General features: G+C 44.0%; 1 protein-coding gene across 18 annotated transcripts in view; it reads right to left on the reverse strand.

The window, feature by feature from the left end:
- Positions 1 to 25188, reverse strand: part of CHEK2 (checkpoint kinase 2) — a 54424-nt gene extending 29236 nt beyond the window's left edge. For 3 of the 18 annotated variants that reach the window (XM_016938883.3, XM_016938884.3, XM_016938881.3), the window contains exons 1-7: positions 24950 to 25188; positions 20422 to 20561; positions 17561 to 17885; positions 13566 to 13694; positions 8210 to 8334; positions 7944 to 8091; positions 2401 to 2491 (exon numbers count right to left, since the gene is read on the reverse strand). In XM_016938883.3, the coding sequence (XP_016794372.2) occupies positions 2401 to 2491; positions 7944 to 8091; positions 8210 to 8334; positions 13566 to 13694; positions 17561 to 17885; positions 20422 to 20445 (842 nt within the window). In that variant the 5' untranslated portion in view covers positions 20446 to 20561; positions 24950 to 25188. Of the gene's footprint in view, positions 1 to 2400; positions 2492 to 7943; positions 8092 to 8209; positions 8335 to 13565; positions 13695 to 17560; positions 17886 to 20421; positions 20562 to 21051; positions 21206 to 24949 lie in introns of all 18 variants that reach the window. The other 15 variants (XM_063807644.1, XM_016938887.3, XM_016938885.3 and 12 more) reach the window with 12 other exon arrangements.
- Positions 25189 to 25262: the final 74 nt, after the last annotated feature.

Below are 25262 nucleotides of genomic sequence, written 5' to 3' on the forward strand. Positions count from 1 at the left end.
TAACAGACTGAATGACGAAACAAATTACAGAATCTAGCCATCTTCTAACTAAGCCAGATGTTAAAAAAATTTTGCAAAAATGTTGAACCGTGCCTCTCTTCTCACTAATCTTTTTAATAATTATTTTTTATAAAAAATGTTACTCAGGCCAGGCGCGGTGGCTAATGCCTATAATCCCAGCACTTTGGGGGACCGAGGCAGGCGGATCATGAGGTCAGGAGATCAAGACCATCCTGGCTAACACGGTAAAACCCCATCTCTATTAAAAATACAAAAAATTAGCTGGGTGTGGTGGCACAGGCCTGTAGTCCCAGCTACTTGGGTGACTGAGTCAGAAGAATTGCTTGAACCCGGGAGGCAGAGGTTGAAGTGAGCTGAGATCGTGCCACTGCACTCCAGCCTGGGTGACAGAGTGAGACTCCATCTCAAGAAGAAAAAAATAAATGTAACTCATCTTAACATGTAGTAAATTTACTTAATGAATTAATATAAAAATGTCTTGGCAAAATGCAGTGGTTCACACCTGTAATCCCAACATTTTGAGAGGCTGAGGCAGGAGGATAACTTGAGCCCAGGAGTTCGAGACAAGCCTAGGCAACACAGCAAGACTCATCTCTACAATAAAAATAAAAATAAAAATTAGGGCCGGGAGTGGTGGCTCACGCCTATAATCCAGCACTCTGGGAGGCCGAGGCAGGCAGATCACCTGAGGTCAGGAGTTCAAGACCAGCCACGACAACTTGGTGAAACCTCGTCTCTACTAAAAATACAAAAAAATTAGCTGGGTGTGTGGTGGCGGGCACCTGTAATCCCAGCTACCTGGGAGGCTGAGGCAGGAGAATCACTTGAACCCAGGAGGCAGAGGTTGCATTGAGCTGAGACCACACCATTGCACTCCAGCCTGGGCAACAAGAACAAAACTCCATCTCAAAAAAAATAAAATAAAGTAAAAATTAGCCGGCTGTGATGGTGCAAGCCTGTAGTCCCAGCTACTCAGGAGGCTGAGGCAGAAGAATCGCTTGAACCCGGGAGGCGGAGGTTGCAGTGGGCCAAGATCACGCCACTGCACCTCAGTCTGAGTGACAGAGTGAAACTCCATCTCAAAGAAAAAAAAGTTATCACCAATAAAATTCGTGAGGCGAAAGAGTTAATTTCAACTCAAACATATCAAAAATGCACCTATCATGATGTATGAAAAATGCTCAATATCTCTAGCCATCAAGGAAATGCAAATTAAAACCACAATGACATCACCTGAAGCCTGTTAGAATGGCTATTATCAAAAAGATGAATAATAACAAATGTTGGAGAGGATGTGAAGAAAAGAGAACCCTGGTACACTGTTGGTGGGAAAGTAAATTAGTACAGCCATTTTGGAAAATAGTATAAAGGTTCCCCAAAAAGCTAAAATTGTAATTACCATATGATCCAGCAATCCCACTTCTGGATATATATCCAAAAAAAAATTTAAATCAGTATGTTGAAGAGATATCTGCACTCCCATGTTCATTTCAGCATTATTCACAATAGCCAAGATAGGGAAGCAACCAAAGTGTCCATAAATGAATGAACGGACAAAGTAAATATGGTGTATATATACACAATGAAATACTATACACATGGCCAGGCACAGTGGTTCATACCTGTAATCCTAGCACTTTGGGAGGCCGAGATGGGTGGATTGCTTGAGCTTAGGAGTTTAAGACCAGCCTGGGCAACATGGTAATACCCCATCTCTACACAAAATACAAAAATTAGCCAGGCACGGTGGTACAAGCCCATAGTCCCAGCTACTTGGGAGGCTAAGGTGGGAGGATCACTTGAGCCCTGGAAGTGGAGGTTGCAGTGAGCCAAGATCGTACCACTGCACTCCAGCCTGTGCAACAGAACAAGACTCTGACACTAACACACACACACACACACACACACACAGAGGAAATAAAAAAAGAAATATTCGGCTGGGCATGGTGGCTCACGCTACTAATCTCAGCACTTTGGGAGGCTAAGGCAGGAGGATGGGTTGAGCCCAGGAGTTCAAGACCAGCCCTGGCAACACAGCGCAACCCCAACTCTAAAAAACAAAAACACACATTAGTTGTGCATGGTGCTGCATGCCTGATCTCCCTTGACCTGGGAGATCAAGGCCACAGTGAGCTCTGATCGTGCCACTACACTCCAGCCTGCGTAACAGAGCAACACCCTGTCTCACAAAGAAATAAAATAAAAATAAATTAAAATGACTGTGTGAAATAACACACAAAAATAAAAAATAATACACAAATAGATACCATACAAATGTTATCAATACATAATGAGTGTTATAAAATCAGAAATGAGAAACCACCAATCACAAATGTATAGGGAAAAAATTAAGTGCATTTAAATAAGAAAATAATTTACCTTCCAAGAGTTTTTGACATGATGTATTCATCTCTTAATGCCTTAGGATAAACTGACTGATCATCTACAGTCAGATCAAAAAAGACAAAAACTAAGGAAGAAAAGAGTAGAAATGGGTTTCATTAATTTATTCACAAGAGGCGATCACTGATTCTAAAATTTATTCGTCATATGGAATATAAGAACTGTTTTTAACTACATTTAACATGTAACCTTAAGGAAATTAGTATGTATGTAATATAATAGGTATTAGTGGGCTAATACATATTGTAAAGCCCTTGAGAAATAAATGATAGTCAAATTTCATGCTTCAATGGAACTATAAGCATCACTCTGAAACTAGTGCAAAAAATCCGTAACACAACATTATTTATATTCCTTGACCTCAGAATATCAATCAATTACACTAATATAAAATGCCCATACAGATTTACAACAGGCCCAGAATCAAAAAGCAATCCATCAGTCTGAGCCTAGAAAAAATGGTCTAGGCAAGTAAATATCCCAATGAAAATTAGGCCATCAGTATCACCATACGGGTATTATCATCTCTCAGCCATTTATACCTTTATATATCCGGTATTAAGTATTTTATAGTGCAAACCATATTCAACATATTTGTAAAGCTAGGTAAATAACATTTTCTAAACAAATTCCCTTTTTTCTCCATTATTTGGGCTGTATCTTAAAAAAAGTAATTTTTTTTTTTTTTTTTTTTTTGAGAGAGTTTCACTCTGTTGCCCAGGCTGGAGTGCAGTGGCATGACCTCAGCTCACTGCAACCTCCACCTCCCAGGTTCAAGCAATTTTTGTGCCTCAGCCTCCTGAGTAGCTGGGATTACAGGTGCACAGCACCATGCCCAGCTAAGTTTTGTATTTTTAGTAGAGACGGGATTTTACCATGTTGGCCAGGCTGATCTTGAACTCCTGACCTCAGGTGATCCACCCACCTTGGCATCCCAAAGTGCTGGGATTACAGGAGTTAGCCAATGTGCCCAGCCAAAAAAAAAAAAAGTGAAACAACTACTTTTTAAATTCTATAACCCAGGACAGTGCTGATGATTTAATAATTTAACCACCCACGTGGGCCAAGTCTGTGATAAATTATCAAATATTTCAATTCTACAAAGTCATCAATGATAAATTTGCAACTGCCTATGCCATCTTGAAAGGTGAAATTTGTTAAGACCCTTGAGTTTCTCAGATCTCAGGTGACAGGTTTTGACCTCCCTAGAATAACCTAAGGATCCAGTCTCTGGCACAAATCTGAGCCACCTGAGTATATTTCATTCAGGCTGGTACACAAGAGGCAGGCACTTGTCTGGTGACAGACACCTGCTGGCCACCCAGGCACAAGTGTCCCTCTATGCTTGTAGCTATTCATAACGCTGCATGTTCCAGTGGCATCTGAGAATCTAGAAATTTGATTGGCTCTCATGATGTATTTCTCCTGTCAAGGTTTACTTCAAGGGCTCAAACGCCATTGTCCACACAAGTCAGGAAGGTAATGTAACAGGGTCAGGCTGTGTTGAGTTTAAGACACCATGGAGAAGTGGGGAGAGAAAACACACCTCCCATCTAAAGGAGGCAGCCTCTACTCAGTGCCTACAGATCCTCCGGTTGTGGGACTATAGACTCACTGTGGCCACATATTACAACTTCTCTAAGACATCTGGATGTTCACATTACCACTGTAAGTATCAGTAAATGCCTAATAAAATATCTATAGGCCAAATGCAGCCTGCAGAGGACCAGTCTGACCTACTTTAATAAGGGTCACCTTTAGCCTATATGACATCTTTGTTCAAATTAGAGAAAACAGAGATTTATTGTACAACATGGTGATTGTAGTTAACAACAATGTACTGTTTTTTGTTTGTTGTTTGTTTGGGTTTTTTTTTTTTTTTTTTTTTTTTTGAGACGAAGTCTCGCTCTTGTCCCCCAGGCTAGAGTGCAATGGTGCAATCTTGGCTCACTGCAACCTCCACCTCCTGGATTCAAGCAATTCTCCTGCCTCAGACCCCTGAGTAGCTGGGATTACAGGCGCCTGCCACCATGCCCGGCTAATTTTTGTATTTTTAATAGAGGCGGAGTTTCACCATGTTGGCCAGGCTGGTCTCGAACTCCTGACCTCAGGTGATCTGCCAGCCTCGGCCTCCCAAAGTGCTGGGATTAAAGACGTGAGCCACCGCGCCCTGCCGTATTTTTGAAAATCAGCTGAGAGAGTAGATTTTAAGTATTTTCTCTATTAAAAAAAAAAGATAAATATGTGAGGTAATGCATGTTAGCTCAAATTAGTCATTCTACAATGTATACATATTTCAAAACATGTTGTACATGATAAATACATATAATTTTTTTGAGACACGTTCTTACTCTCTTGCCCAGGCAAGAGTGCAGTGGTGCAATCATGGCTCACTGTAGCCTCGACCTCCCAGGCTCAAGCAATCCTCCCACCTCAGACTCCCAAGTAGCTGGGACTACAGGAACACAGCAGCATGCCCAGCTAATTTTTTTATGTTTGGCAGAGATGGGGTCTCACTATGTTGCCCAAGCTGGTCTCGAATTCCTGGACTCAAGCAATCTTCCTGTCTTGGCCTCCCAAAGTGCTGAGATTACAGGCATGAGCTACCACACCAGCCTATAATTTTTATTTATCTATTAAATAAATTTTTTAATGTTTATTTAATTTTTTAAAAAGAGGAAGAAAAGTGCCCTTTGGGTAGACCAATGAGAAGGTGGCACACAGCTTGTCAAGGAGAGGACAGACCAAATTTCAGCACCCAGTTGCCTCCTCCCCTAGGTACCCACAAACAGCAAAACCTAAAGCAGCTGCCCTGACTATAACTGTCAGATAGAAAACAAAATGGTCGCCGGGCGCGGTGGCTCACGCCTGTAATCCCAGCACTTTGGGAGGCCGAGGCGGAAGGATCACGAGGTCAGGAGATGGAGACCATCCTGGCTAACACGGTGAAACCCCGTCTCTACTAAAAATACAAAAAATTAGCCGGGCGCAGTGGCGGGCGCCTATAGTCCCAACTACTTGGGAGGCTGAGGCAGGAGAATGGCGTGAACCCAGGAGGCGGAGCTTGCAGTGGGCCGAGATCATGCCACTGCACTCCAGCCTGGGCGATAGAGCCAGACTCCGTCTGAAAAGAAAACAAAATAGTCAAAATAGAAACAGGGAAAACTAAGTTAATCATAAAATGTACTTTAGGATGCCCAACATAGACATAGTTCCAAGACACCAGACTGAAGACTGACTGCATGAAAATCCCTTAGGCATGACTTTATTTTGTTTGGTTAGATGGGGTCTCACCATGTTGCCCGAGCTGGAGGGCAGTGGCTATTTACAGGCACAATCATAGCTCACTGTAGCCTTAAAATCCTGGGCTCAAGGGATCCTCTAGCCTCACCTTTCTGAGTAGCAGGGACTACAGACTCATGCCGCAGCCCCTAGAGGCATGATTTTTAAAATCCCTACCAGAATCTGGAGAAGAGTGCTTATATGAACCTTTATTTTCAAAATGTGTCGCACACACATAGACACCCTCCAAGTCATTCGACTCTCAGATAAGTTTAGGAACGTCTATGGTTTCTTTAACTAAAGAAAAATTGTATTCCTCCTGTCTAATCACGCTGAGCTACTTTTAACTCTATTGGTTGTTTTTGTCAGGTATCCTTTCTAGATATTACCCAGAAAAACAGTTGTTCATTTTAGATGTTATTTTCATAGTATCAGAAATGGATGCTTATAAAATGCTACCTGATGAGGCTGATAAACATCTCCACTTGCGCAGGATAACCTTGTAGTATTTACAAAGGTAGAAGCTCTAAAGTGAGCCTCTTACAGAAGCACTCACAGCCTAGTACCTGGCATATAAAAAGAGCTCAATAGGCCGGGCGCGGTGGCTCACGCCTGTAATCCCAGCACTTTGGGAGGCCGAGGCGGGTGGATCACGAGGTCAGGAGATCGAGACCATCCTGGCTAAAACAGTGAAACCCCGTCTCTACTAAAAATACAAAAAATTAGGTGGGCGTGGTGGCGGGCGCCTGTAGTCCCAGCTACTGGGGAGGCTGAGGCAGGAGAATGGCGTGAACCCGGGAGGCGGAGCTTGCAGTGAGCCGAGATCGCGCCACTGCACTCCAGCCTGGGCGACAGAGCAAGGCTCCGTCACAAGGAAAAAAAAAAAGGAGCTCAATAAATGTATACAGAAATAAATGAATGGGGCTGGACATGGTGGCTCCCACCTGTAATCCCAGCACTTTGGGAGGCCAAGGCAGGCAGACTGACTGCTTGAGCTCAGAAGTCTAAGACCAGTCTGGCCAACATGGTAAAACCCCGTCTCTACCAAAAATACAAAAAATTAGCCAGGCGTGATGGCATGTGTCTGTGGTCACAGCTACTCAGGAGGCTAAGGTGGGAGGATCACTTGAGCCTGGGAGGCAGAGGTTGCAGTGCCACTGAACTCCAGCCTGGGAGACAGAGTGAGACCATGTCTCAAAAAAGAAAGAAAGAAAAAAATGAATGGAAAAAATGAAGAAAGGAAAGAATGAGGTGAAGAGGAAGGAAAAATGAATTAATGGCCTGAAACAACAATTCATAGATATCTAAGACTGATGTGGTATAAACTGAATCAATCAATGAACTATAACTTATTTTAATCACCACGATAATTCAATTAACAGTATATGGGCCAGGCGGGGGCTCACGCCTGTAATCCCAGCACTTTGGGAGGCTGAAGCAGGCAGATCACGAGGTCAGGAGTTCAAGACCAGCCTGGCCAACACAGTGAAACCCCGTCTCTACTAAAAGTACAAAAAAATTAGATGGGTGTGGTGGCAGGAGCCTGTAATCCCAGCTACTTGGGAGGCTGAGGCAAGGAGAATCGCTTGAAACTGGGAGGCAGAGGTTGCGGTGAGCCGAGATTGCACCACCGCACTCCAGCCCAGGTGACAGTGCAAGACTCCGTCTAAAAAAAAACAAAACAAAACAAAACAAAAAAAACAGTATATGGCATTACATAAAACCAATTAAACCTTAAAAGCTTAAAAATCTGTCTGGATGGAACTTTTTCATAATTTTACAATGCAACTAGGACGGCAAAGTTGAATCTTGAGTGCTAACTTACTCATCTTTTTTTTTGTTTTGAGACAGAGTTTCACTCTTGTTGCCCAGGCTAGAGTGCAATGGCACGATCTTGGCTCACTGCAACCTCTGCCTCCCAGGTTCAAGCGATTCTCCTGCCTCAGCCTCCCGAATAGCTGGGATTACAGGCATGCACCACCATGCCCAGCTTATTTTGTATTTTTAGTAGAGACAGGGTTTCTCCATGTGGGTCAGGCTGGTCTCGAACTCCTGACCTCAGGTGATACATCCGCCTCAGCCTCCCAAAGTGCTGGGATTACAGGTGTGAGCCACCACGCCCAGCAACCTACTCATCTTTACTCACTTAAACCATATTCTGTAAGGACAGGACAAATTTTCCTCCTATGAGAGAGTGGAAAAAAAAAATTCCAGTAACCATAAGATAATAATATTACCTTTATTTCTGCTTAGTGACAGTGCAATTTCAGAATTGTTATTCAAAGGACGGCGTTTTCCTTTCCCTACAAGCTCTGTATTTACAAAGGTTCCATTGCCACTGTGATCTTCTATGTATGCAATGTAAGAGTTTTTAGGACCCACTTCCTAAAATAGAGAATATTTTGTTTCAAACTTTGAACAGCAGAGATTTATAGTGGGAAAATATCTAAAAACAATGACCAGATTACCAGCTCTCCTAGATACATGGGTATTCGTTACCTACCCTGAAAATCCGAAAGTGTTTCTTGCTGTATGTTCGGTATTTATCTGTTCTTTTCAGCAGTGGTTCATCAAAGCAATATTCACAGCTTTTGTCCCTCCCAAACCAGTAGTTGTCATTCACACATTCTGTAATATAAAAGCATGCATCAGAGGGCTGTTGAATTTCATGTATCAAACGTTTAAAAATTGCTCATAAATGCTAATTGTAGGAAAATAGCCTAAGAAGGCAATCAGAATTATCAATCTGCTTATCAAGATTTTATAAGATTAAAAATTAGGAGAGAAAAAACAACATTACCAATGAGTTTAACAAATGGCAGTTTATCTATAACCACATGGCCAGGCACAGTGGCTCACACCTGTAATCTCAGCCCTTTGGGAGGCTAAGGCAGGAGGATCACTTGACCCCAGGAGCTCATGACCAGCCTGGGCAACATAGGGGGCACCCATCTCTACCAAGAATTTAAAAATTAGTCTGGGCAACATGGTGAAACCCTATCTCTACAAAAAATAAAAAATCAGCAGGGTGTGGTGGTGGGTCCCTGTGGTCTCACTCAGCTACTCAGGAGGCTGAGGTGGGAGGATCGCTTGAGCCCAGGAGGTTGAGGCTGCAGTGAGCTGAGACTGCGCCACTGCACACTAGCCTGGGCGACAGAGTGAGACCCAGTTTCAAAAAAAAAAAAAATGGCCAGGTGAGGTGGCTCATGCCTGTAATCCCAGCACTTTGGGAGGCTGAGACGAATGGATCACGAGGTCAGGAGTTCAAGACCAGCCTGGCCAAGATGGTGAAACCCTGTCTCTACTTAAAAATACAAAAATTAGCTGGGCGTGGTGGCGGGTGCCTGTAATCCCAGTTACTCGGGAAGCTGAGGCAGAGAATTGCTTGAACCTGGGAGGTGGAGGATGCAGTGAGCCAAGTTTACGCCACTGCACTCCAGCCTGGACGACAAAGCAAGACTCTGTCTGAAAAAAAACAAAAAACAATTAACCAGATGCGGTGGTGCATGCCTGTAGTCCAGCTACTCAGGAGGCTGAAGCAGGAGGATCACTTGAGCAAGATAAGCTGATGCTACAATGGGCTGTGATCCTGCCACTGTACTCCAACCTGGGCAACAGAGCAAGACCCTGTCTCAAAAAAATAAATAAACAAATATTTAATATATATTATATATTTATTTTATATTTATTATATATAATATATAATTTGTATTTATTATACATGTTATATAAATTTATTTTATAAGTTGTCTTAAATATAATTATATATTTATACACAATATAACATATATTATATATTTATAATATAGTAATTATATCTAAATATATAATAAATAATATATAATATATATTATAATCTATTAATATATTATATGTATTTATATACACAAACACACACATACACATACATATATATATAAAACCGTGAAATAACAAAGAGTCATTAAAAGTTCTCGAGTAATTTTTAATGACTTGGAAAATTACTTGCAATACAGTAATTTCCTGCTTATTACCTTCCTGAGGTTTTCCATGACACTTAGCATAAAATCTGCACTCTTCCTCATGGCCTACTAGATGCTCAGGGTCTGGCGCCTGCCACCATTCCAGCCCCACCTCATACCCCTCTCCCCTTGCTCATGACACCCAGCACCACTGGCCTCCTTTCACTGCCTGGCCCAAGAATGCTGGGTTCAATCTGCCTTGTGGTCTTAGCACTTCTTCCCCAACTACACAAATGGCTCATTCCACCTTGCCTTTTGTATAACAGATACTATCTACACAACACTATCTGCCTTTTGGACTCTACTATCATCTCCCACTCAGCTTTCTTTCTTTGAGATGGAGTCTCGCTCTGTCGCCCAGGCTGGAGTGCAGTGGCGCGATCTCAGCTCACTGCAACCTCCACCTCCCAGGTTCAAGCAATTCTCCTGCCTCAGCCTCCCGAGTGGCTGGGACTACAGGCACGTGCCACCATGCCCAGCTAATTTTTTGTAATTTTAGTAGAGACGGGGTTTCGCCATGTTAGCCAGGATGGTCTCGATCTCCTGAACTTGTGATCCGCCCGCCTCGGCCTCCCAAAGTGCTGGGATAACAGGCATGCGCCACCACGCCCGGCCTCCCGCTCAGCTTGTTATATAAACATTACTCACCTGTTATCATAATGTTATCCTGTTTTCTTTCTTTTTGGGTATGGGCCACGGCTGGAAATTACCTTGCTTATTTGTATATTTTCTCCCCACCTCCCTGCATTAGAACATAACCTCCAGGAGGGCAGCTGGAGACCTCTTGTTTAACAGTACAACTCCAGCACTTGGGATATTGCACATGGCAGGTAATTAAATGTTCATTGCAAGGCAGACTAGGGAAAATACTAGCAACTCCTATCAGGAAAAGGAATAATTTCCCTAATAAATGTTAGGTTCCTATAAATCAATGAAAACGCTAAACAGTCCAGTAGAAAAATAGGTAAAGGATATGAAAAGATAATTTACAAGAAACAGAAATACAGCTGGCTCAAACATATGAAAGGTGGCCAAGCTAACCCAATATAAGAAAATTCAGAAATCAAAAACACATTAAGATTTCATGTTTTACCTATTAGATTGGCAAAAATCCAAAAGTTTCATATCATCCTGTGCTGGCAAGAGGTATGAAAAAGCGGGTACTCTCATACATTGCCATTGGGAATATAATTTATACACACATTGTCTATAATTGTCTAGGGAGGACAATTTAGCAAGATCTATCAAAATTACATATGGGCTGGGCACGATGGCTCACGCCTGTAATCCCAGTACTTTGGGAGGCCAAGGAAGGAGGATCACTTGAGCCTGAAGGTCGAGGCTGCACTAAGCTGTGGTTGCACCACTCACTCCAGAGTGAGAGTGAGACCCTATCTCTAGAAAGAAAAAGAAAATTAACAAATCCAAATTTAGTTAGTTAAAAAGATCAACAAGGTGGCAAACCTTAGACAGACTGAACAAGAAAAAAAGAGACAAGACTCAAATTACTAAAATTAGAATGAGAGAGATAATTACTACTGATCTGACAGAAATAAAAATGATTTAAAAAGAATAATTGAACAATTGTGTGACAGTATTAGATGACATAGGTGAAATGGACAAACTCCTAGAAAGATACAAACTACCAAAACTAACACAAGAAGAAACAGAAAATCTGAATATACCCGTAAGAAGTGAAAAGACTGAATGATAATCCTAGCACATTGGGAGGCCAAGGCAGGCGGATTGCTTGACTTCAGGAGATTGAGACCAGCCTGTGCAACATGGCAAAATCCCGTCTCTACTAAAAATGAAAAAAAAAAAAATTTAGCCAGGTGTGGTGGCACGCCCCTGTAGTCCCAGCTACTCTGGAGGCTGAGGCACAAGAATCATTTGAACCTGTGAGGCAGAGGCTGCAGTGAGCCAATATTGTGCCACTGCACTCCAGCCTGGGTGACAGAGAGAGAGACTCTGTCTCCAAAAAAACAAAACAAAAAAAAAGACTGAATGAGTAATCAAAATATCCCTACAAAGAAAAGTGCAGTCCCAGATTGCCTCACTTTAGCTTGAGCAACATAGGGACACCCCATCTCTATCAAAATAAAAAAATTAGCCACACATGGTGGCACATGCCTGAGGTCCCAGCTACTCAGGAGGCTGAGGTAGGAGTTGGGCCTGGGAGGTCAAGCCTGCAGTGAAACGTGATAGTGGGTAACACTCCAGCGTGGGTAACAGAGTGAGACCCTGTCTCAAAAAAAAAGAAAAAAGAAACACATGGCTGGCTTCATTTTAAATTCTATCAAATATGTAAAGAACTAATACCAATTATTCTCAAACTTTTTGAAGAAATTCGGAACGGAACACTGTCAACTCATCTATGAGGCCAGCATACCAAAACCAGACAGAGACATCACAGTAAAACCACAAACCAATATCCCTTGTGAATATAGATATAAAAATCCTCAACAAAACAGTAGCAAACTAAATCCAGCAACACATAAAAAAGATTACAAATGACCAAACAAGAATTAACCCAGGACGCCAGGCGCGGTGGCTCACATCTGTAATCCCAGCACTTTGGGAGGCCGAGGTGGGCGATCACGAGGTCAGGAGATCGAGACCATCCTGGCTAACACGGTGAAACCCCGTCTCTACTAAAAATACAAAAAATTAGCCGGGCGAGGTGGCGGGCGCCTGTAGTCCCAGCTACTCGGGAGGCTGAGGCAAGAGAATGGCGTGAACCCCAGGGGGCAGACCCTGCAGTGAGCCGAGATCTCACCACTGCACTCCAGCCTGGGCGACAGCGAGACTCCATCTCAAAAAAAAAAAAAAAAAAGAATTAAGCCAGGAAAGCTTGGTTGGTTTAACATCTGAAAACCAATTAATATAATACACGATAACAATAGAATATAGGAAAATAGACACAGAAAAAAATTTTGGCAAAATGCAACACCCTTTTATAACAAAAAATACTCAGAAAACTAGGAATAGGAGTAAACTCCTTCAACCTAAGAAAGAGCTTTTATTTTATTTATTATCTATTTATTTTTAATTTAGAGGCAAAGTCTTGCTCTGTGGCCTGCAATCATAGCTTGCTGCAGTCTCCAACTCGTGGCCTCAAGCACTTCTCCTGCCATAGGCTCCCAAAGCACTGAGATTATAGGGTGAAAGAGTCAGAGCAACCAGCCAGAAAGCGTTTTTTTTTTCTTTTGAGTCAGAGTCTCACTCTATCACCAAGTAGCTGGAACTACAGGCTCCTGCCACCACGCCCGGCTAATTTTGTTTTTGTATTTTTAGTAGAGACGGGGTTTCACCATGTTGGCCAGGATGGTCTCGATCTCCTGACCTTGTGATCCGCCCACCTCAGCCTCCCAAAGTGCTTGGATTACAGGCATGAGCCACTGCACCCACCCCAGAAAGAACTTTTATGAAACATCCACAGCTTAGTCTTCAGATATCAGAGGAGAGAGGAGAGAGGAGGAGAGAAGAGGAGAGAAAAGAGGAAAGAAAAGAGGAGAGGAGAGGAGGGGAGGGGAGGGGAGGAGAGGAGAGGAGGGGAGGGGAGGAGGGGAGAGGAGGGGAGGGGAGGAGGGGAGGGGAGGAGAGGAGGGGAGGGGAGGGGAGGGGAGGAGAGGAGGGGAGGGGAGGGGAGGAGAGGAGAGGAGGGAACGGGAGGGGAGGGGAGGAGGGGAGAGAAGAGGAGAGGAGAAGAGAGCGGAAGGGAAAGGAAAGGAAAGCGGAAGGGAAAGGAAAGCGGAAGGGAAAGGAAAGGAAAGGAAAAAAGAAAGGGGAAAGGGGAAAGGAAAAGGAAAAGGGAAAGAGAAAGGGAAAGGGAAAGACCCACAGCTAACATCATACTTAGACTGCAAACTGGCCGGGGATGGTGCCTCACACCTCTTATCCCAGCACTTTGGGAGGCTGAGGCAGGAGGATCAGATGACAGCAGGAGTTCAAGATTAGATTGGGTAACATGGCCAGACTCTGTCTCTACAAAAAATAAAAATAAAAAAGTTAGGCCAGCCACGGTGGCTCATGCCTGTAATCCCAGCACTTTGGGAGGCCGAGGCGGGTGGATCACCCGAGGGCAGGAGTTCGAGACCAGCCTGGCCAACATGGTGAAACCCCATCTCTACTAAAAATACAAAAATTAGCCAGGCATGGTGGCATAAGCATGTAATCCCAGCTACTTGGGAGGCTGAGGCAGGAGAATCGCTTGAAATCGGGAGGAGGAGGTTGCGGTGAGCCGAGATCATGACATTGCAATCCAGCCTAGTGACAGAGCAAGACTCCGTCTCAATAAATAAATAAATAAAACTTAAAATGAATAAAGGACCTTAATTAAACATAAGAGCTAAAACTAGGCCAGGCACTGTGGCTTATGCCTGTAATCCTAACACTTTGGGAAGCCAAGATGGATGTATCGCTTGAGCTCAGGAGTTTGAGACCAGACTGCAACATGATGAAACCCCATCTCCACCAAGAATACAAAAAGTTAGCTGGGAGTGGTGGTGCACATCTGTGGTCCCAGCTACTCAGGAGGCTGAAGTGGGAGAATTGCTTGAGCCTGGGAGGCAGAGGCTGAAGTGAGCTGAGATTGTGCCACTGCACTCCAGCCTGGATGACAGAGTGAGATCCTGTCTCAAAATAAACAAACAAACAAACAAACAAACAAACAAAAATTTTAAAAAAGGAATTAAAACTGTAAAATTTTAAAAGAAAACATAGGTATAAATAATTAACAAATAATAATAATAAACAGCCTCGGCCAGATGTGGTGGCTCGCGCCTGTAATCCCACCACTTTGGGAGGCCAAGGCGGGCAGATCACCTGAGGTCAGGAGTTTGAAACCAGCCTGGCCAACATGATGACACCCCGTCCCTACTAAAAAATACAGAACGTAGCCGGGCACGGTCGTGGGCACCTGTAATCCCAGCTACTCAGGTGGCTGAGGCAGGAGAATGGCTTCAACCCAGGAGATTGAGGTTGCAGTGAGCCAAGATCGTACCACTGCACTCCAGCCTGGGTGACAGAGTGAGACTCCGTCTCAAATAATAATAATAATAATGATAAACAGTCTGTATTTATTCAGCACCTACTTTATGCTGGTCATCCTATCAGGATCTTTGTTTACTTGTCTTTTTTTGTTTTTCCTTTTTGTGGAGAATGGGGTCTCGCTATATTGCCCAGCAGGTCTCAAACTCCTGGGTTCAAGCTATCCTCCCACCTCTGCTGCTCTAAGAGCTGGGATTACAGTTGAGAGCCCCTGCACCCAGCCTCTTTGTTTTCTTACTTTTAAAGGTGATGTATCCCATTTAGCCCTTTCTCACCATTTCTATTTCTCACTCATCTAAACCTATAGGCCTATCTGAAAAAATATATTGTATTTTATTTATTTGTTTATTTTTTGGAGACGGAATCTCACTCTGTCACCCAGGCGGCACCGCAGTAGCGCAATCTCAGCTCACAGCAACCTCCACCTCCCAAGTTCCAGCAATTCTCCTGTCTCAGCCTCCTGTGTGGGTGGGATTACAGATGCCTGCCACAACGCCCCGCAAATTTTTTTTTCTTTTTTTTTTTGAGATGGAGTTTCGCTCTTGTTGCCCAGGCTGGAGTGCAATGGCACGATCTCGGTTCACTGCAACCTCTGCCTCCCAGGTTCAACCGATTCTCCTGCCTCAGCCTCCTGAGTAGCTGGGATTACAGGAGCCCGCCACCATGCCCAGCTAATTTTGTATTTTTAGTAGAGACAGGGTTTCTCCATGTTGGTCAGGCTGGTCTCGAACTCCCGAGCTCAGGTGATCCGCCCATCTCGGCCTCCCAAAGTGCTGGGATTACAGGCATGAGCCACCACGCCTGGCCTAATTTTTGTATTTTTAACGGAGACAGGGTTTCCCCATGTTGGCCAGGATGGCCTCAAACTCCTGACCTCAGGTGATCCACCTGCCTTGGTCTCTCAACGTGCTGGGATTACAGGCATGAGCCACAATGCCCGGTCTGAAAAATATATTTTAAATCAGTTAAAAATAGCTTCGAGTGTCTACTTATAAATTTAAAGTTGTATATGTGGAATGCAGGTATATTGTTCCTCCATTTTTTATAGTTTTTTCAAGATATCAAAGTTAGACATGAAATAAAACAAGGATGGTGAGTGACAAAACACAAAATGATACATCAGTCCTTCATTTCTTTATATTAACATATTCTATCCTGTTAATGCCAAGTTCAAATTTGTTTATTAAAGAGGTCATTGTAATGTAAGCGAAAGGAAAAAAAACACTATTTTTTTTGGCTGGAGTGCAGTGGTGCAATCCTGGCTCATTGCAACCTCTGCCTCCCAGGTTCAAGCAATTCTCATGTCTCATCCTCCTGAGTAGCTGGGATTGCAGGCATGCGCCACCACACCTGGCTAATTTTTGTATTTTCAGGAGAGACAGGGTTTTGCCATGTTGCCCAAGCTGGTTTCGAACTCCTGGCCTCAAGTGATCCTCCCGCTTTGGCCTCCCAAAGTGCTGGGATTACAGGCGTGAGCCACCATGCCTGGCAATGTTAAAATACACACATGCGTATTTTAAACATATGCAGAGCAAAACTTACTATTGGAACCAGGAGGTGTCAGAAAGGGTCAACATGTTTAAATCACAAGGTTGGCTATTTTGAGACAAAAACAAGTAACAAGTAGTCAACAAATGGCCATCTCTATTCTGAACAGCTCTGATTCTCTGAAGCTGTGGCAAACCACAGCAGAGGTTAACTAGTGAAGCTTTTGTGATTAGGGGATAATGTTTGCAAGTTTGAGTGAATCTGCATTTTTCTAGGAAGAGGGTCCAAAGCTACCTTCAGATCTTTGGATGGACAGCACATTGTAAATGTCCAATTATTATTTGTTGAAAGAATAAATGAACAGAATCCACAGCAGGTAACAGCCAGGGCAACACCCAATACTGCCTCTTTGGTTTTACCTTTTATCACATTCAAACTCCAGAATTATTCTAAGAGTGGCTCAAGCATTCTGCTGCAACTAACTAAGGCAGGAAAATAGGGTCTGAAGGCAGGGAATCTATGGCCAATTCATGCAAACTTCCTGGAATAGATGGGCACGGTTGCTCATGCCTGTAATCCCAACACTTTGGGAGGCCGAAGCAGGAGGATCACTTGAGGCCAGGAGTTCGAGACCAGCCTGGCCAACGTGGTGAAACCCCGTCTCTACTAAAAATACAAAAATTAGCCAGGTGTGGTGGTGTGTGTCTGTAATCCCAGCTACTCAGGAATCTGAGACAGGAGAATCGCTTGAACCCAGGAGTCAGAGGCTGCAGTGAGCCGAGCCGAGATGGCGTCACTGCACTTGTCTGTGCGACAGAGCAAGACTCCGTTGCCAAAAAAAAAAAAAAAAAAATTCCTGAAACTAAACAAAAAGGAAGAATTTGCACTCTGGCCTATGATCCGTCCATTCTAGGACCTTCATTTGCATAAGGCGCCAATCCACACCAGTCTTGGAATGGCCGAGCTCCAATTCACTTTGGCCTCTAATGGGCTGTGAGCCAGCGCTTCATTCACATAGGATGTAAACAGTGGGAGACCTCTAGAGGGTACTTGAACCCCAGAAGACTTTGCTACAAGGGCTCTGCAGCCACTTGCTCAGGCCTGCTCCCATCCTGTGACATGTACTTTAGCTTCTATTGCCTTCCACTTCAATAAATCTATGCTTTCATTGCTTGTTCATGCATGATGTTCAATTATTTGTTCAACGTGCCAAAAACCTGGACAACTCCAATCAGAACCTTCCACCTGGTAATACAACTTTCTGTAAGTGTTTCTCTGAACAAAACATGATACTATACAACAAAGGGTCTTACCAAGATTGGCAAATCCATCCTGAAGGGCCCATAATCGAGCCCAGGGGGCAGGGGTAGGCTCCTCAGGTTCTTGGTCCTCAGGTTCTTGGTCCTCAGGAATAGAATAGAGTTCCTGAGTGGACACTGTCTCTAAGGAGCTCAGTGTCCCAGAGCTGGAGTGAGAGGACTGGCTGGAGTTTGGCATCGTGCTGGTAGAGGAGCTGGATATGCCCTGGGACTGTGAGGAGGAGCCTTGGGACTGGGTAACGCTGCCATGGGGCTGTGAACAGGCACTGCTGCCATGAGACTGCTGAGCCTCAACATCCGACTCCCGAGACATCACGACCTCAAAAAGAAAGTGTCCAACAACAAAGGTGAGTTTCAAGGCACAAGACTTAAAATTAAAAAGTAAATGATGGGCCTATTACAACAGCAAAAGAAAAGAAAAAAGAAAAGAAAAAAAAAACAGGGCAAACATGCTCTCCAAAAATTAAAAGTCCTAACAGCCCAGACCTATAGTTCTTCTGGGCTGAGCTTTTCACTAGATCATTGTCACCAGATCAGTTTTTTGTCTGACAGCCATAAACTACAGGGAAAAACAAATTATCTGAAGGTTACAAATAAGTAAAAAGCAATAAAATTGAGCTGGGGGGCTCATAAAAGCTTACATTTGTCCAATTCTTTTAAATTAAGACTGAAACCAAAAATGTACTGATACAATCAACACTACATTTAAATTTCATATATACAGGGGGCCAGGCGCGGGGGCTCACGCCTGTAGTCCCGCACTTTGGGAGACCAAGACGGGCAGATCATGAGGTCAGGAGTTCAAGACCAGCCTGGCCAACATAGTGAAACTCCGTCTCTACTAAAAATACAAAAAATTAGCCAGGCGTGGTGGCGGGCACCTGTAATCCCAGCTACTCAGGAGGCTGAGGCAGGAGAATAGCTTGAGCCCGGGAGGCAGAGGTTGCAGTGAACCAAGATTGCACCACGCACTCCAGCCTGGGCAACAGTGCAAGACTCCGTTTCAAAAAAAAAAAAACTCATATATACAGTCCTCAATTTAACAATGCTTCTATTTAACAATGTTTAGACTTTCTGTGAAAGCAATCGGTAGAAACTTACTTCTCCAAGTCCTCACATAACCATTCTGGTTTTCACCTTCAGTACAGTATTCAAGTAATTACATGAGATATTTAACACCTTATTATAAAATAGGCCAGGTGGCCAGGTGCAGTGGCTCACACCTATAATCCCAGAACTCTGGGGGGTCAAGGCAGGTAGATCACCTGAGATCAGGAGTTCAAGACCAGCCTGGCCAACACAGTCAAACCCCGTGTCCACTAAAAATACAAAAATTAGCCGGGTGTGGTGGCAGGCGCCTGTAGTTCCAGCTACTCAGGAGGCTGAAGCAAGAGAATTGCTTGAGCCCAGGAGGCAGAGGTTGCACTGAGCTGAGATCGCGCCACTGCACTCCAGCCTGGGTGACAGGAGTGAAACCCTGTCTCAAAAAAATTAATTAATTAATTAAATAAAATTTTAAAATAAAATAAAATAGGCCAGGTGCAGTGACTCACAACTGTAAACCCAATATTTCGGGTGGTGGAGGTAGGAGGATTGCTTGAGGGCAGGTGTTTGAGACCCCACCTCTACAAAAAATAATAACAACAATCTTTGTGTTAGATAATTTTGCCCAACTGTACCCTGACATAAGTGTTCTGAGCATGTTTAAAGGAGGCTAGGCTAAACTATGACGTTTGGTATCTTAGGTGTATTAAATGTAATTTCAATTTAACAATATTTTCAACTTAGAATGGTTTTATTTAGACGTAATGCCATTGAAAGTTGAGGAGCATCTGTGTACTTTGGAAAGAAAAAGAAGACAAAGAATCAGGTGGCTTGATATAAAAGTCAAAAAGAAATTGTACAATAACCTGCTGCATTACTCCAAAGGGTCCATTTACATAAAATGTCACTGGTACCCCTTTTCCCCCAGGCTTGCTCCTAAAGGGAAACACACCTGTTCGTTCAATCTATATTCCCTGACACCTAAAGACCCAGTGACTTAATGAGGCAGAACACAAAGGAAGACAGCTCTTAACAACTCCACCTATCCCTTTGTGATGCTAAATAACTATACGGCTTATCTTTTCAGCATCCTAAATGGCCTTCTGGCCTTGATGTAATCTTGCAGGAACCATTCTTTTATAAACTGGAGACCGTAACAGAGGCTTCCACCCTTGTCTTAGAATTAACCTGACAGACAGTTAGACTGTCATAACAGGCTGGGTGCAGTGGCTCATACCTGTAATCCCAGCACTTTGGGAGGCCAAGGCAAGAGGACCACTTGAGGCCACGAGTTCAATACCAGCCTGGCCAACATAGTGGGACCCCCCCCCATACAAAAAATAAGAAAATTAGACATGATGGCATGCAGCTGTGGGCTCAGCTACTCAGGAAGGTGAGGTGGGAGGATCACTTGAGCCCAGGAGTTGAAGGCTGCAGTGAGCTACGATCATACCACTTACATACCAGCCTAGGTGGCAGAGTGAGACCCTATCTCCAAAGAACAGAAAACAAACCAAGACTCTGACAACAGAACCACCAGTAAAATCAAAGTAACATCCACTGCTGACCTAATCAAATTAACAAAAAAAAGGGAGGGAGAGGAGGGCATTCTCTTCCTCCCCAAACTCAGGCTACTACTCTAGGAGAACATAGGAAACAACACTATAGTAGTCCCCACCATCAGAGGGGGATAAGATCCAAGACCCCCCAGTGGATGCCTGAAACCTCACATAGTACAGAACCCTATATAAATTATGCACAACTTTCTTTTTCCTTCTTCACAATTTCACAAATAGAAGATTAGTTCTTACCATAGACGTTAGCAGCCTCAGCATACAAGTTTTTTTATTTCCATATTAAATTGAGATCTTTCACCTTTTCAGTAAAAGGAAACACTTTACAGCTTCTCTTTGCAATATCCAAATTGCCAGCATCTTTTGCTTTGGGGCCACTATTAAATATAAGGGTGACATGAACACAAGCACTGCAAAACCACGTAATTTAAGACTTATGAATTGATTATTTCTTTTTTTTTTTTTTTTTTTTTGAAACGGAGTCTCAGTCACCCAGGCTGGAGTGCAGTAGCACAATTTCGGCTCATTGCAACCTCCACCTCCTGGGTTCAAGCAATTCTCCTGCCTCAGCCTTCCAAGTAGTTGGGATTACAGGCGCACACCACCATGCCCGGCTAATTTGTATATTTTTTTTTAGTAGAGACAGGGTTTTCACCGTATTGGCCAGCCTGGTCTCAAACTCCTGACCTCAGGTGATCCTCAGGTCCACCTCAGCCTCCCAAACTGCTAGGATTACAGGCCTGAGCCACCATGCCCAGCCATGAATTGACTATTTCTTATGAATTTTCCACTTAATAGTTTCAGATCGCAGCTGACCATTGGTAAGTGAAACTACTACCGCTGATAAGGAGGGACTAAGATACCCACACTGATTGTATTTACACAGCTTTCAAGATACAAAGGTTCTGCCAGGTGTGGTGGTTCATGTCTGTAATCCCAGCACTCTGGGAGGCCAACGCAGGTAGATTGCTTGAGCCCAGGAATTCGAGACCAGCCTGGGCACCATGGTGAAATCCAGTATCTACAGAAAATACAAAAAATTAGCAGGGCATGGTGGTGTGCACCTGTAGTCCCAGCTACTTGGGAGGCTGAGGTGGGAGGATCACTTGAGTCCAGTAGGTTGAGGCTGCAGTGAGCCGTGATCGAGCCTGCACTCCAGCCTGGGTGACAGAGCGAGACCCTGTCTCAAGGAAAATAAAAAAGATACAAAGGTTCTGATGAGTTTTCTTTAAAACATACCAGGAAGGCAATGCCAAAACTGAGTATGCCACACCAGGGACTGCTGGTCTAATACTACATGAGCCAGGCTGAGTCTTCCCCACAGCTTTTTAAGCAAGACAGGACAACTGGAGAAAATGTGTCAACAAGTTACTATGAGAGATTAGAGGCAAGCGGATCTGGAGTCAGACACTTGAGTGAAACTGTGCATGACTTTAGGTAGATCACAACTTCTCTAAACCTGTTTTCTCATCTGAAAATAAGTAGACAGACCATGAGGATTAAGTGAAGTGATGCATGTAATACTCCCCCCACCCACCCATGCTTGCTATCTGGGAGCTATTGCTATTGGAAAGCCATGCAGAGAAGTGAGTGAAAAACCAAAGTGAGGGCAGCAAAACTCCAGGACTGTAGACAGAAATCCAGTCCCAAAACCTATAAAACTACTAGAAGAAAACACTGGGGAAGTGCTCCAGGACACTCATCTTGGGCACAGGTTTTTTGGGCACAGGGTTTTTACGTAAGACCTCAAAAGCACAGGCAACTAAAGCAAAAACAGACAACTGGGATTTCATCAAGCTAAAAAGCTTCTGCACAGCCAAGGAAACAATCAACAAAGTGAAGAGACAACCCACAGAATGGGAAAAAACATTTCCAAACTAGCCATCTGACAAGGGATGAATAACCAGAATATATAAGGAGATGAAACTCAACTGCAGAAAGACAAATAATCCAATTTAAGAAATGGGCAAGCCAGGCACGGTGCCTCACATCTGTAATCCCAGCACTTTCGGAGGCCAAGGTGGGTGGATCATCTGAGGTCAGGAGTTCAAGACCAGCCTGGTCAACATGGCAAAACCACATCTCTACTAAAAATACAAAAAATTAGCTGGGCATGGTGGCCCGTGCCTGTAATCCCAGCTACTTGGTAGGCTGAGATACGAGAATCACTTGAACTCAGGAGACGGAGATGGAGGTTGCAGTGAGCCGAGATCGCACCACTGCACTCGAGGCTAGGTGACAGAGTGAGATTCTGTCTCAAAAAAAAGAAATGGGCAAAAGATCCGAAAAGACATTTCTCGAAAGAAGACATACAAATGGCCAACAGGTATATTAAAAAAATGCTCAATATCACTGATCACTGGAGAAATATAAATCAAAACTACAGTGAGGCCCGGGCACAGTGGCTCATGCCTGTAATCCCAGCACTTTGGGAGGTGGAGGCGGGCAGATCACTTGGGGTCAGGAGTTTGAGACCAGCCTGGCCAACATGGTGAAACCCTGTCTCCACTAAAAATATGAAAATTAGCTGGGCATGGTGGCAGGCGTCTATAATCCCAGCTACTTGGGAGGCTGAGGCAGGAGAATCTCTTGAACCCGGGAGGCAGAGGAGGCAGTGAGCCAAAATCGCGCCACTGCATTCCAGCCTGGGAGACAGAGTAAGACTCTGTCTCAAACAAACAAACAAACAAAAAAACCCACAATGAGATACCATCTCACCCAAGTTAAAATGGTTTGTATAAAAGACAGGCAAAACGGATGCTGGAAAGAATGTGGAGAAAGGGGAACTGTATAGAGTGCTCTTGACATAAGTAATTTTATCTTAGAAAAAGGCTCTATCTTATATTTTAAAAGGCATTATGCCAACAGGGACCAGATGTTTGTCTAATTAATAAAGACTGTACTGGCCATGCACAGTGGCTCACGCCTGTAATCTCAGCACTTTGGGAGGCCAAGGCGGGCGGATCACAAGGTCAGGAGATGGAGACCATCCTGGTCAACATGGTGAAACCCCAACTCTACTAAAAATACAAAACTTAGCTAGGCATGGTGGCGCGTGCCTGTAGTCCCAGCTACTCGGGAGGCTGAGGCAGGCGAATCGCTTGAACCAGGGAGTCGCAGGTTGCAGTGAGCCGAGATCGCACCACTGCACTCCAGCCTGGTGACAAAGCGAGACTCTGTCTCAAAAAAAAGACTGTACTAAACCAGATAAGGATATAAATATGTACACGCTTTTGTTATTAGTCCTCACCAGAAAATTCTTTGGTCATAAGAGCAGGACTTTATTAGGTCAAAATGGCTGTCCTAACAGACACCATCTTGCTGTCACTCATGATTAACACCCAGTATCCGCCATCAAAGGCTCTGCCCGCATCAAAAACTCATCCTTACAAGACACTGACACCCCAGATAAAGCCAAAACACTCTCTTTGTCCACATTGCTCTCCTTGGACTGGTTTGATAACCACTTTCCCTATCCCCTTTTCTCCGAATGTTAAATGTTACTTTAATGTAAGATTTTTAATCTATAACATTTACATATTAAATAAATATACTATTGTGTATGGTTTACAATACTGACTGACTTGTGGAATGGCTTGAGCCTGTGTGCCCATGGCTCTGACCACCAAGTAAACAGGGAGTACTACGGAAAATTGCTTCCTTGGGAACTCCATATAGCTCGTGGCTTTTACAATTAAAATAAAACATCAATAAGTCTGATCTTGTGGAAAGACACAAATGTGCATGGACCTGGTTATGTCTGACCTTGCACTGTTCACATACACCACTGGTGGGAATGCAAATTAGTATAGCCACTATAGAGAAGAGTATTGTGATTCCTCAAAAAATTGAAAATAGGCCGGGCGCGGTGGCTCACACCTGTAATCCCAGCACTTTGGGAGGCCAAGGCAGGTGGATCACCTGAGGTCAGGAGTTCGGGATCAGCCTGGCCAACATGGTGAAACCTCGTCTCTACTAAAAATACTAGCCGGGCATGGTGGCGGGTACCTATAATCCCAGATACTTAGGAGGCTGAGGCAGGAGAATCGCTTGAACCCAGGAGGCAGAAGTTGCAGTGAGCCCAGATCGCGCCACTGCACTCCAGCCTGGCAACAGAGAGAGACTCCGTCTCAAAAAAAAAAAAAAAAAAAAAAAAAAAAAAAAAAAAAGGTACAGATGGTAATCATATATGTATACTTTATATCAAAAATAAATAATTTTTTAAAAAATTCCAGAGGTCTTTCAAGTGAAACACAATATTTTTTTCAAGCAGAAAACCTAAGTCCGAAGGAGGACTGATGCCCTCCTACCCACTTCTGGCCACCCCATCCCATACATTTACTTAGGGACTTATTTAGGGACACGCAGAACATCCTCCTACACAGCTCAGTGCGTTTCCAGTCCCTGCAGCGCCCAGTAGCTAAGACTGGCTTCTCTATAAGTATTTTAGAGATTGAACCTAAAGAATGGCAACGATTACTAACATCTATAGAACTTTTACTAAGTAACTTCGCTCTGATATTGAAGAATACAACGCTGTTCCTTCTTATCCTGTATGTTCAGGCCTGTTTCAGCTTGCAAGTAATACGGGAAGTGAACTTCACCTCGAGGATGATCTACTGAAAAGGAAGAGAGTCGCCCACACACTCCCCCTTCAGCTCAAAAATACAGACAAAGCGAAGCTCAGGAGACTCCGTTCGCACAAAACGCTTAAGATGGGATTCGAACCACCAAACACCCAACAGAAGTTCCCCATATGACTCACCGCGTGAGCCCACCTGGAGCCGCACACTCTCCGCAGCCTCAGCCAGCAGAGTGGCGCTAAACCTGCAGATACAAACTCCACCCTCAGCCAATCAAAACCCCCTCCCCTGCCGCCGGACCAATGAGGAGCAGCAGATGTGGCCGTCAGGCGCCGCCTCAATGCCTCCTGGGAGTTGTAGTTTAGAAGGCAGAGCGGAACTTACAACCGGGGTTCCCCTCGGGTGATCCCGCCCCCTCGACTCCCCAGCCAATCAGCAACATTAGTCTGGTTGGACGCTCTCTGCTTTTCCCCACGAGTGACCACGGCTAGATAG

This window comes from Pan troglodytes, chromosome 23 (assembly GCF_028858775.2).
Source record: "Pan troglodytes isolate AG18354 chromosome 23, NHGRI_mPanTro3-v2.0_pri, whole genome shotgun sequence".
NCBI classification, from domain to species: Eukaryota; Metazoa; Chordata; class Mammalia; order Primates; family Hominidae; genus Pan; species Pan troglodytes.